Source organism: Mustela putorius, unplaced genomic scaffold (assembly GCF_011764305.1).
Source record: "Mustela putorius furo isolate JIRA1106 unplaced genomic scaffold, ASM1176430v1.1 tig00003988_pilon_pilon_pilon, whole genome shotgun sequence".
Lineage (NCBI taxonomy): Eukaryota > Metazoa > Chordata > Mammalia > Carnivora > Mustelidae > Mustela > Mustela putorius.
Genome location: NW_025422127.1, coordinates 7,098,623 through 7,112,920, shown reverse-complemented (window position 1 = coordinate 7,112,920; position 14,298 = coordinate 7,098,623). Strand labels below are relative to the sequence as shown.

At 32.9% G+C, this 14,298-nt stretch overlaps 1 protein-coding gene across 9 annotated transcripts in view; it reads right to left on the bottom strand.

The window, feature by feature from the left end:
* The window catches only part of USP15 (ubiquitin specific peptidase 15), a 112,432-nt gene that overhangs the window by 28,419 nt on the left and 69,715 nt on the right, over positions 1-14,298 (bottom strand). For 8 of the 9 annotated variants that reach the window (XM_045071842.1, XM_045071843.1, XM_045071838.1 and 5 more), the window contains one exon: positions 14,105-14,249. In XM_045071842.1, coding sequence (XP_044927777.1) covers positions 14,105-14,249 — 145 coding nt within the window. Of the gene's footprint in view, positions 1-9,722; positions 9,823-14,104; positions 14,250-14,298 lie in introns of all 9 variants that reach the window. The other variant, XR_200511.3, reaches the window with a different exon arrangement.

Here is a 14,298-nt window from a genome sequence, read left to right as displayed (position 1 = left end):
ACATCGGGCTCCTTGCTCAGCAGGGAGCCTGCTTCTCCCTCTGCCTCTGCCTGCCATTCTGTCTGCCTGTGTTCGCTCTCCCCCCCCCCTCTGATAAATAAACAAAATCTTAAAAAAAAAAAAATTAAATTTCATTTAAAGTTCCTGCTGTTACCCTTTCCTTCAAATTCTATGAGATTTCTTCATACACTACTTAAATTCAGTAAGGAATTATGAAAGCTTTGGGAAGCAGGAAAATTAATGGGAAATGTTTTGTTTGCTAGCAAAGAAGTATTAGTGCTTTATTTTTCTCTCCTCTATAGGACTGAGGGAGGAGAATTCTAAGTTTCTCAAAAAGACTACCCTGTTACTAGCAGTGAGTAAATCTTAAAATGTTAAAAAAAATCACGATTATGTAAAGATCACTAATTTTCATATTAAATGCTGTAAGTAGAAATTAGAAGATCCACTTGCAATATAAATTTTGAAAGCTTCCGTGATAATGATTTCACCAACAACAATACTATAATTTTCAGGCAGATGTATTTAAGGTTTTCAAACTACTAGACTATAACAGCAAATGTCTGAATTTTTTTTTTTTTTTTTTAGTAACAGCGATTTAATGAGTGATTTTATGTTTAAAATTCAGTTTATAGGAAGCAAGCTAAAAACAAATGGTTCTAATAACATTAATAAACTTTAATGTAAGTTATATTTATTTTAAAGAACTAAAGTATATAAATTCAATTTTAATATTATTATATCTGCTCTACCCCTTTAATAATACAAAAATGGCTCACAGAGAAATGAATGCCACTATTTTAGTCAAGCAAGAGAAAGGATTTAGGATAAAAACAATGGTTCTTTAAAATTTTATGTTCTGGTTCAGTATCTTGCACATGATATTCTGTAAAGAAACATTTTTTAATAAATGAAGATTATGAATTGTGCAATTCAGTGACCTTTTAGTTTTTCTGTGAAGGCATACAGGAAAGGATAGCAGAAAATTTCTACAAAGTTTAACTTATTTTTTACATTCGTTAAGGGAAACCACCATGTCATATACTTCTCTGCATGATTTCATTACATTAGGCCCAAAACGGACTATAAATACTTCAGGTGAGTTGAAACAGAAGTTTAAATACCATGTAATAGCATGAACTATGAAGGTTTCTGATTATTTTTTAAAATCAAAAAAGAACTTTAAATTTATCTAATCACTCAACAAATATTTATTAAGAAAAGATGATCATTATTTCAAGAATCTCTATAAAAAGTATAAAAGTATAAAAATAATGTTCTAAAAGGCTTTTTTCCTATAGTTCACTGTGAACTCATTCAAGAAACTATCTGCATAGTAGTGGGGGTTTCTCTACCAAGTTGTGATTAACATAGCAGCCCAATCCAAGAGTTATCAGATTGGTTACACTGCTGGAGCATAAAGCTGTAGTATTTCTTAGACTTTATATATATTGGTAGGTTTCTGACTCTTCAGCTGCAAAAAGTAAAGACAGATACTATATGCTATAATTCTTTTTACAATTAATGTGCTCTTTTGGAGTTTAGACAGTTTCAGAAATAACATTAATCTGTTACAGGTCAAGTTCTAAGCATTTCTGGTATATTTTCTAATGCAAATTTTCCCTAACCATTTGTGTGAAAAAACTTATTTTTTTTTTAAATTTCCAAATCATCACAGACTGATACTTTCATAAAATACAAAAAAAAATGAACCACTAGAAAAAATTAAAAAGACATACAAAAAACAAATCCCCACTTTTTATTAAGATTCAATAGATATAAAATTACCCTGACAAAAAGCTAGAAAAATTTTAGATCACTTATGCTTAATTTCTATGCTTATTTTATTGCTAACCATGCCGTCTCATTCATAGACAGCCTGCGAGAAACACTGTTCCGATGTATTATTATCTGGCATTATATTAAACACTGGGGATATAAAAGACATTCAAACACAGACTCTTATTTTCATAATTCTCACTGCGCAATGTGTATTTATCCAGAAGAAAGAGACAGAGGAAAGGGGGCAGAGGTAGAGGTGTGGGAAAAGGAAGAGAAAACAAATATACACAAAGAAGTCTGAAACTTAACAAATTCCAAGAACCTCTAGTTTTGGCTCAAGAGGAGGTGGGGTCCCATTTGGGTTTTTTCCTTAAGGTGACAGGAAGCAAGTTTTAAGCAAAGAGATAACATAATTGTATTTTCATTTTAAAACAACTACTCTGGAATCAGTGTACTAAATGTAGTGGAAGAGGATAAACGAAGGAACAAAGATATGAGTTAGAGATATATTTCAATAGTTCACAGAAAAGATGCTCAAGTATTCCAACAGTGTACTGACAATGTAAGAGAAGATGGGTATACATGACATTAAGAGGTAGTGGAATGAACAGGATTTGGGCAACAAGTCTCAAGCTTTTGACTTGGGTTAGTGGGTGGATAGTTGCAACTATAAGGGAGTATACGAGATAAAAGGATCAGGTTCCTTCGGGGAATATGTTTGGTCCTAGCAGACATATTTAGTTTAAGTGTGGTATTATCTAGGCAGAAATGTCCATCTAATAGTTATATACTAAGGGAAACTCACGAGGGAAAATTATGGTTGAGACAGGTTTGGGATTTGTTAAAGTGGATGCCAACTTCTAAAAGGTAAAAAGACTACAAAGAACTCTGCAAACAGAAGGTCAAGAATGACCTTATCAAAAGCAATTTCTATGGGGTGGTATGACTGTCACAGCAATGATGTAACAGTAGTTGATACTTACATATGCTTTTCTAGGTACCAAGTAATTCTTAAGCAGTTTATCTACATTTCACAGATGAAGAAACTAATAAGTTTATTATCTAAGATCATACAACCAAGTAGCAGAACTAGGATTTAAATCCAAGCAATCAAGTTCTAAAATGAATGCTTCTAACTACTCTTGCGATGATGCAGAGGACTACTGGATGGGAGATGAAAAAATAGGGAGAAAGCACAGGCCATTATTTTCAATTTTCAAGATCAAGAGTCCTCCTCACTCTATCCTCCCCCACCCCTTAAAGAAAGAAAAAAGACTTGACCATGTATATATGCTTAAAGAAACACAGTGAAGAGGTAGGGTTAAAAGTCTGTAACAATGATATGATGCTTGATAAAACAAGTCTCAGGAAAGATGGCAGAGGTCCCCAGGGAGATGGTGGTAAAATCATGATGAGACAGACACTTTAGGAATGGTATTCAGTGAGGATAAGAACAATCTTAAAATATGTTCTATTTTACTATTAAGAAATTCCTTATAAACAATTAGGAACATTTTGGTAAAAAATTTATAATTTCTTTTAAAAACAGTTGCTGAAAGCTTTTTCTGTATTTCATACTTAGAATGGCCTTGGGCAACTGCTGAAGAATCATTCATAATACCTCAATTATACAACAAATCGGTAAAAAAAAAGTATGTATATTCATTTATACATAATGAATATACACGTGTATTATATTAATATGTGTATCAATGATTCAGTTTATATTCAAAGCAAAATCTCTCTAAATGAAGGCCACAGTGTTTTAATTTTATACACAACATGGTTATAAAGCTGTGATTTTCAGTAAACCCTTCAAATTCAAATGAACATCAACATTGATATAATTACTTTAGGAGACCATATGCTTATTCTCTTGATATTGTCATTGCTCAAAATATTTCAGGTACTTCTCTTCAGAGTTGGCACACATATGAAAAAGCATCAATATTTAGCATACAGGGGAGGCCAATATGTGTTTAACTTAGGTATAAACAATGTGTTTTTTGCTATGGTAAAATAAGTTTCTAATGTAGAGATTTCTGTGGTGGAAAAAAAATGGACCAAGTATGAGATATAATACTATATTTGTACCTCTGGTAATCCATTGCTATTTTTATGACCAAATGAACAAAAAAGAAGTCATTATGAATAATGTACTCTACCAAACAAAATCAAGGTTCGACTCAGAAGTCACCTCTTTGGTGAAACCTTACTTCCCAAGGGCTCTCTTTTCTTTGCTTCCATAACATCTAGCTGTTCATGCTTTCTATCCTATCACATACTGTATCATATTTATTTATATGTCTTTTTTCATTCATTACACTATCAACTCTACTATGACTGGCTGGAATAGTGCTTGGCACACAGTAAAGACTCAAAGGTTGTTTGTTGGTTTAGCTAAATAAATTAGCCCAATAAAAACAAGAAAATTAATTTGGTAACTCTTAATTCCTTTGCCCTTTTTCTCTCCAACCCTAGATGAACCCAATGACTTATTATATGAACCCAGTCATCTACTCTATGCACATGCAGCTGAACACTGCTAGAGAAAATTTCAAGTGAATACATTTCCACTGTTCTGAATTGATGATCTTCAGCCTCAAATGAGATCTCAGTACTGCCAAGCAATCTTACTCTTTAATTCTTAGCAAATAACTGGGCCTTGTATTTTTAGGACAATAAAAGTCGAAACTACTTGCAAACAATCTTCTTTTCTTCCATTGCAACAGTAGTATCTTTCCTCCACTCGAATGCTGTACTGTGAGGCTTAGTCCTGGGACCTCTTTTTCACAGATGCCCTCATTTAGATGCAATCATCCTTGATTTTAAATACCACTACAAGCAGCCATATTTCTGTTACTAACCTAAGTCTCTGGTCTGTATTCTCTACCAGAATATCCATCTGCTAATGATGTATCTAACTTGGATGTTCCATGGGCATCACAAACTGAATATGCTTAAAGTTAACTCATATTTATCTCCCTACCCCAGATCTACTTCTGCCATTGTGCCCCTCCTACCATCACTCTGATTTCATTAAACGGTTCAAACTATGATGCACAAGCCAGAAACTAAAGACAAATGTGACTTTCCTCATTTTTCATTAATTTGAGTATCTACACTGTTCTAGGTAATAGGGCTAGAGCAGTGACTAAAACAAAGCTCCTATGCTCATAAAGCATGGGTGAGTGTGAGCATGTGTGAGAGAGAGAGGTGGGGGGGGGGGAGGCAGACAGATAAATGGGGCTAGAGCAGTAAGAAAAAAGGCCTTGAGCTCACGAAGTGTGTGTGTGAGCATGCATCTGTGTGTGTGCTTGAAGTAGGCGAAGGCAGACTGACAAAAAACCCCAAATACACACACACACAGCATGTGAGGTGGTCATGATTCATGTATCGAATGCTGCAAAGGCATTTACTACTGTATATGGAGTAGACAAGGTTCTGACTGATTTTATGCCATTCCCCCTCAAATATTATTCCACAGGTTACTCACCTTTTGGTTCCTCAAACTTGCCTGTCCTAGAGGCACTGCACATGTTGTTGCTCCATCTAACTATAACTTTCACCTTCCTAACTCATACCCATTCTTTGGTCATTGCTCAAATGTTACTTCTGGAGAGTAAGACACCCAGTATAAAGCAGGTACTCTCCAAGTTCTTGTTATTTACTCAGAGCACCTCAGTTTTCCTCTTGATGATGCTTAGCATAATTCATGATTTATTTAATGTTTATCTTCTCTACTAGACTATGCTCCATGGAAACAGATACTGTTTTGTTTACAATGGTGCAATTAGTACCTATGAGAGTGAAAGGAACTTAGTAGGCCCTCAGTAACTAAGTGCTGAGTAAATGAATGGATGACTTCATAAGTATATTTGATTAAAAAAAATTAACCAGCTTGATTGCCTATAATATTCTGAGGACAATGCTCTGAATAACTTCAGGTTTTTGAAAATCAACTTCATCATCAAAGCAAGAAAAACACCTACTGGTGATGTTACGAAAAAGGAATGTGATTCCAAAAGGAGTTCTTAAAATGTTTTGAACACTCTTACTGTTAAATGAGTTAACAGTGTTTATAACTTCCGAGGAAACTATTTTGATCTGTACAACAGTTATAGTATTTCAGGGGAGCATCTTGAATTAAGGGGCCATATATTTGACATAAACATAAAAACACTGTTAATGGTTGTATAATCTGCATATATCTAATGCCACTGAAACACATACTTAAAAATGATCAAAACAGTAAATTTTGTTAAGTATATTTGACCATAATAAAACATTTTTATGCATTCCTTACAAGTTGACAAGTAAATTTTGAAAGACACGTCATCTCAGAATGTTTGAATAACTCAGTTTTAATTCATTTTTTAACTTGTCCTAGTGAATGAAAAGTCACTTAAACCTTCCTTGCCTCAATTTTCTAATCAGTAAAATAAGCATACTTTATGCCTTAAATGATAGACCTCCATGACGAGGAAATTAAGAAAGTGACAATCATATGAAAAACCTGCACTATGTAAAGAAGGGCAGTGCTGTTCTCAGAGGCTGCAGGTTTATTACTGGGTTGCTAATTTTTTTAATATGACTTTGAGAATTGGTCATTTAAAAAATTTATTTATTTGTTTATTTTTTAATGAGAGAGAGAGAGAGAGGGAGCGTGAGCGCGGAGAAGGCCAAAGGGAGAAGCAGACTCCTTGCTGAGCAGGAAACCCAATGTGGGACTTGATTCTGGGACTCCAGCATCATGACCTGAGCTGAAAGCAGTTGCTTAACCAACTGAGCCACCCAGGCGCCCAAGTAATTTATTTGAAATATTATTAAGTAAGCAATGGTTTTCAGAACCAACTCACTGAGCCTCTCCCTACCCAGTACAGCATAATTTACAAATCACCATAAGGACTGATTGATAATACTTAATAACTGGTTTCCATAAATATAGTATTAAAAGAATACTGAACTAAGCAATTATTTGCAAATTGACATTAATGAAGTTGTTCATGAGCAATAAGCATAATCACAAACTATTTCTACTCACAAACTAAAATAGAAAGGAGATTTTTAAAAAAGACTTTATTCATTTATTTGACAGACAGAGATCACAAGCAGGCAGAGAGGCAGGCAGAGAGAGAGGAGGAAGCAGACTCCCTGCTGAGCAGAGGGGACCCTGGGATCATGACCGGAGCTGAAGGCAGAGGCCTTAACCCACTGAGCCACCCAGGTGTCCCTAGAAAGGTGATTTAAAGATAAATGACATCAAAAGAAAAAAAAGTCTAACAGATTAGGAACTTTTTAGTAATAAAGCACAGCCTCAGTTCACTAGAATTTAAATGTATACATTAAAACAAACAAAAAGTCAATAAAACAAGCCCTTAAGAGGGATTTAGTGTGTCTTTCCTTTTCTAAGGCTCTAATCACACCAATATCCTATCTTTCCTAGTGACACTATTCAGTAATAGCAACTTTAAACTTAGAATATTAGCCTCACATATTTTAGAACCTTCTAATTATTAAAGTGTTGAATGATATTAGTGTATATTTAATAAGGGAGGAAATAGATCTTAGAAAGCATTTTGATGTCCAGAAAATAAACTGTTTGATTTTGGGGTGACAGAAGTAAATTTGGAACCATGTTCCCTTTGGTGTTTTTTTTTTTTTTTTGGAGGGGAATAAATGTGGTTATCATTATAAATTACAGACTAACATTTCTTACATTTTCCTTTATTTATTAAAGATTTTATTTATTTATTTATTTGAGAGAAAGAGAGAGAATGCGCACAAGGAGGGAGGAGTGATAGAGAGAAGCAGACTCCCCGCTGAGCAAGGAGCCCCACATGGGACTTGATCCCAAGACCCCAAGATCTGCCAAAGGCAGATGCTGAACCAACTGATCCACCCTGGCGCTCCTTACATTTTCCTTTAGCTACAAATAAATATCCTTTAAACAATTATTAAAATCAATACAAGAGGGGCTCATGGCTGGGTTGGTGGAGCTTACGACTCGATTTTGGGGCTGTGAGTTCAAGATCTATGTTGGGTGTAGAGATTACTTAAAAATTAAAAAAAAAAATCTTAAAAAAATTGATATTCGGTCTGATTTTATTAACTGCTGTCATAAGGTATAGTCACTATAAGTTATCCTACCTAGTAAGTGTATGTAAATTGGTGTTGATCTGCCAGAGCAATGTAAAAACAATTCTGTATTAGAATCAGGTATAATTATTTACAACTCCTTAAAATAATCCCTGCATTTTTCTCTAATCTATATTCATGTCATTCTCTTACAGAATTAGGGGCAGATAAAACATTTAAGTCTATACTAATTCAGAAATAGAGGCATTAATCCTAGAGATACTTGTATATTAATTCAAAAAATGTGAAGAATGAACAAATAAGATTATTCCCTTCAGTATTTGGTCTTAAGGAAGGCATGTCTTCATGACATGAAATCACAAACAGCCAAGTTACATAGATGCAAGTTACGCTTTTAGAGATAACATTTCTCCCCCGGTTATGAAAACTATTTCTTAGAGAACGATGATATATATACTCTTCTTCAAAATAATATGCCTGGGAATTCAGGTTCTGCTTTTCCAGCCCCCTTTCTCTTTCTAAAAGAAGGAATACTTCTCTCCTACCCTAGTTCGAACAAAGGGAAAAGTAAAAATATTAGCACCTGTATTGAGAAAGTGAATGGTTCTAGTATAAGTAAGGCTGTTTCCATTTCTTTACTTTGATCAAAATGAAAAGACGACCCAAATGAGCTGTCATTTAATAGATGATTAAACACATTTTTGATGATAGTGCCATGTAATTTTTGGCACATAATATAGACACTCAAATAACTGAGTTTAATTTCCTGGATTAGTGTCAAGTACAGCACAGGGAATATAGTTAATAATTTTGTAATAAGTTTGTATGGTGACAGACGGTGATTACATCTATCATGGTTATCATTTTGTAATATATAAAAACATCAAATCACTATGTGGTATACAAAAACTAATATAATATTGTATGTCATTTATAATTTTTAAAAAGCCTGTCCTAGCAAGAAGTTTTGAATTTTTAGCTATATTCTCAGTTTATCAGAAGAAGGCATTTTCTTCAAAATCCTAAACTATTTTTTAAAATGCTTATGTCTCAAGGGCTAATTGATTCCTTTTTTGATGAAAACTATTTTCATTTTTTAACTATAAATTTGGTTTATTTGAATGAAATTAGAAAACTTCATGTTAATCTGGATTTCAAAGAATTGGTGTTCCAATAAATGCAAAAAGAGTATTTCAGGGTGACAGCAGAACAGCATTAAATTTAATCATATGCAAATGATAAAGAACTACAACATAGAAATTAATAGTTTTAGTAATGACTTTTCCACTGTTTTACAATATAATAAGAACCTACTTTCTTAAAAAAATGTTATTTCGGTGTAGCATTACTCATTCTCTTTTAAGTTTTTTTAAAAAGCTTTAAGCTTTCTATTTAACATTCTTCAGAATTTACTGAATAGATTGAATAGATTTTTTCCTAACCCAACAGACCATGAAAAAAAAAAAAAACTGAAAAAAAAAAACCAAAAAAAAAACAAAAAAAAACTGGGGCTGCCTGGGTGGCTCAGTGGATTAGGCCTCTGCCTTCGGCCCAGGTCATGATTCCAGGGTCCTGGGATCGAGTCCTGCATCGGGCTCTCTGTTAGGCGGGGAGCCTGTCCTTCCTCTCTCTCTCTACTCGTGATCTCTCTCTGTCAAATAAATAAAATCTTAAAAAAAACAACAACAACAAAAAACTGACTTAAAAATGCTTGGAATCCCAACTGATTTTACAGTGTATGACAGGAATAATGAATAGAGTCTTTATTACTATCATTTTTTTCAATGACTTCCTAGAGCCCTAATACTTCCAAGTAAAGAGTTTGAAAACAACCATCTTACGCCATGCTGCTTTCCAGTGGAAAAGACCATATCACTCCCCTGCTTCAAATCCATCTGCAGAGTTGCTTCTTCCAGGAAGCCAATCATGAGCCTCCTAGGCCTTGACAATGAAAAAGACAAGGGTTGGAGTGCTCCTGAATCTACTCAACTGATGCTAATTAAAATTACCTCCAATAACGCAAATTTTAAAATTAGACATTCTCTCAAAGATTTAGGGCATTAGAAAACTATTTTGTTAACTTATTTGTACCACTGGGACTTAGTGGTGTATGCCTGCCATCATAACTACTCAGGAGGCTGAGGCCAGGGATAACCTGAATTTTGTGTTTTCTGAAGATTGAATATGCACAAACAGTTCTACATTATTGTATTCCTTTGCCTACTAGTTTGCCTGGGGAAAGTTAAACAGTTCAAAAATGGAGATGATAAATGCCATTACTGCAATAATACTAAGCGAAAAAGAATTAAAAATATGATTAGTTCTTTTTTCATCACTAGGTACAAGCCAAGTGAAATGAGACTTCCAGAAAAGGAGAACAAATACAATGGTTATCAAAATTAGATTTTTTCCGGTTACTGTCCTTAGCTCTTTGAATTGAAACAAAACAACACAAGACAAAACATTAACCTACTTCCTACTGATTTATGATGTGCTAGTCACTATCCTAAGAACTTTTTATTCTTCACCTCATTTAGTCCCTAACAAAATTCCCAAGATACGGATCCCATTATTTTCCTCATATGATGTGAAAAATGAAAATGACTTCTATAGGGTAACACAGATAAATGACTTCTATAGGGTAACACAGATAATAAATAAGAGAGACATGTTTTCAATCCAGGCAGTATAACTCCATAAACTGTTCTCCTAATCTGTATTGTTACTTTTTTATTGTGTCCTTTTCTTTTTTCTTCCTATACTATAGTTTTTAGACTGTTTCTTAGAGTCCTGGGATCCCATGAGAATGCCTCCACGGCCATTAAGGAAAGTAAGAGACAGTAGGTGGGACTCTATACCCTTTACCCAACCACAGCAACTTTGCTAAATCTCTTTAAATACTGAGGATAAAATCAAACTTTTCAGAGTAATAATTAAAAAGAGATGTCCTTACTAAAAGGCAGAAAGTGTGAAAACCACAGTATCTAGACTATAATCTTCATGGACACAGGATCTGTGTCCAAAAGTGTCTCAGATGTTTCATATTCAATAAATATTAACTTAATAAATTAAAACTATGTAACAGTACTATTCTCATCAAAAAAGTTTAATACTCATTCATACTATTACTTCAGAGAAAATCTTGAATACAAATATAATTAAACAGTAAGACTAATAATATTAAAATCAGACTCAGATTGGTGCCACTTAGTTTTTAACCATAAGTAGTCAAAAAGATTTCTTTACCTCAAGGCTACTAATCCATTCTCACATACAAAAAGTAGGTATGCTTTCCACAAAAAGTTTTTTGGCATATCAATAATCATACTGCCCAAGGTATTAAAATGTCTACGTATTTTTTTTAAGAATTATTGACTATAAGAAATTATAATAAAATCCAAATTATCAGTAGAGATATTTTCTGAAGCTCATGAATTGTCTTCAATTTCAGAGAAGTTATAAGGAAACTTGAAAAAAAAAAGATAATTGAGGAAACTATCTAAAAAAATTATTTAAAAAAAGAATCTACTCTATTAGTTATCTTTAACCCCTTTCACCTGTGGACCTAACGACTTACATGCATGTTCATGAAACAGGGATAAAGCCTACTGACATCATTTTGTATTCCCTTTAATGATGAATTCTCAGCTTCAGAGTGAACATCTAAATCAATCAAAAATCATAAAAGCTTTAAGAAAATAAAATGAAGTATTAGCTTTCCCAATTGTGGATTTGAATTAAAAGTCAAAAGTAGCAAAAATAAAAACTCATTTTTTTCTCTTGCCCAAGGTGATTAGAGATTTTAATTTTAGCAAAAGTACAGTTTCCAGCCAAGACACAGACATGAAATAATATCCACTGCTTAAAATGTAAAAACCGGAGGTTTTCATCTAAAAATTTTCTTACTTTATGACTAATACCAGAAAGTAACAAACTATCACCCTCATCTCTACAAACCTCACCCTCATGGCTCTGATTTCATTCAAAATGGAACATGTAAAGGTAATATACATTGAGAGGATCAGTATTAAATTGATAAACTTTATAAATTTATAAATTCAAAACTTATAAATTTGTAACTTCAAAACTACTTTTGAAGTGAGGCAATAACTAATAGAATGGTTTTTCTGATACCTTAAACATATATAAGAAGGTCTAACAAATGCCAAATCTAGCCCAACATAAGTGATTAGAAGATTTAATTTTAATACTCATTTTTTAAGGAATTATAGTTAACCATATGGAGACAAAACACTAGTACGTCTGTATCAAAGGCATAGGAAACTAGGACTTAAGAATCTCCTAGAAGGAATTCAGTTTGAATGAAAGCCAGAGCCGCTTCTGAATGATTAGCATGAATATTAACTCTTGTTCTCTTCTGACCATCTCAGATTTAATGCTATGCTGTTAAAGTATTTTCTTAATCCTTATAAGAAAGAACCAAGATTGGTTTTAGATTAATCACCTCCCCCTCCCAAAAAAAACCCCTCTCAAGTTTCATAAAGTGTCTAGAACCAAAATAATTTTGGCAGTGCAAGGATAGGAGTGATCTAAAAATTAATACGACTTAGTGATACAAGAAGAGTTTTCTGGTACTGACATACCATTTATATAAAACATCTTCCAGAGATGGTACTAAAGATGTTTTCTGTGGTCAGGTAGAATAGTCCAACAGATATCCAAATAAAATTACAATCTATCTGGTCTGTTCCTGTCTCTGAAAGCTTAGCACACTTTACTTTGTTATTTAAATAGCTACCAGAAAAAAAGTACGTTTTGGCTTGCTCTTCTCAGATGAGTTCCTTTTCTCCTCTCCCAGAAATATCAAGATAAAATTTTTAAAAAATTGTTTATTTAACTAGCACTGCGATCCTAGAAAAATAATTTTGAATAAAGTAATTCAATTTATTTAATTCAATTCAGTTCATTTAAAGCATAAATTAATCATCAAAAATTTAAAGGAAGAGTTTATGAACCCTACACAGTATCTGCTTGAGCATAAAGGCTATTTTCTGAGTGGATCAACTCTAAACCAAGAAATCACAAATTAAGTAATTATATCCTTTAGGCATTTCTAAAAGATTCTTGGTCTAGACAGTTATGACAAATACTAATTTTCCAATAATACCGTAAAGACAATGGTTAATTTAGGAGACAAATATATTAATGCCAATGTTCAAAAGGAATTATTAGAGTTTTGGATTTTGGATGGTAAAAAGTCCTATCCTATTTTCAGATAGTAAAAAAAAGTTGTAATAATGTCCTCAATTAATCCATACTCTGCATTTTAATCTACTATCTTTGGAGGATGCCTCCTAGGCATAGGAGATTCAGTATTAAAATATGAATTGAGAACAGAAAATTACAGATTTAAAAATAAAATTTCTGAATTTTCAAGAAACAAAACCACTCCAAAACAAAAAAAGGATCCCCCCAAAGGCTAAAACTGAACTATCAAAAATAGTATACCATTATTTTGGACTTTCTGAAGTACAGAATTTTATTTGTAAAAAGAAAATGAAATAACCATTTCTAATTTTATAATTAGTGACAGTGATATTAAGAAATATATATATCTCATTACTTCAAAGTTAATCAAAGACATAAACATTCAATAAACTGTGAAAGGGTGTACAAAGAGCAGGAAGAAAAGGGAAGCTTCATGGAGAGATAAAGGGAAAAAAGGGGAAGTGATCAATTGTATCCACAAATTAAAAACATCTTTAAGGGAAAGTGATTTGTTAAAATATGTATGCAAAAGGAAGTTCATAAAATTTTCTCATTAAAAAAATCTTAAATTTCACATTAAGTTTAAAAAAACGATTTAAAAATAAATTTATTTAGAGTTAAAGAACTGGTGACCATAAAAGATTTATTCTCTAAGATTCCCACCAATGTCCAAAAAAAGCGTGACATTTGTACTGAAAATATAAAGGAGTGATCTCACTTTTTTTTTCTTTTCAGAGAATCTAGCTTTTCTGATTGAAATTATATTTTGTGTAAGTGATAATCTTCTACCATGTGGTAATCAATCATATGCCACCTAATTGAGGAACATGCTAATATTCTATTAGCACTAGAATGAATGATTCAAATATGCATGTTTAAATCTTCCATGAATACAGAAACTCTCAAAACATATAATACTCATGTTCTGATACATAAAACTCTACTCTTCTTTTATTGCTGATTTCCATGTGAATTTCACTTTGGAATGACCTACCTGAATAGCTGAGTTCATGAAACACGTATTTCCCAAGTTACTTAGGCCACAGAGGCCTGGCTGTTCATTGTTTCTGCCAGGTTCTGAATAATCATAGTTCTTATAAGCAGTATATGATGGGAGACAATAATTTGAGTTTTTCACACTAGAAGAAAACAAAGAATATTTTTCATAATGCAGCCAATTATTTAAAA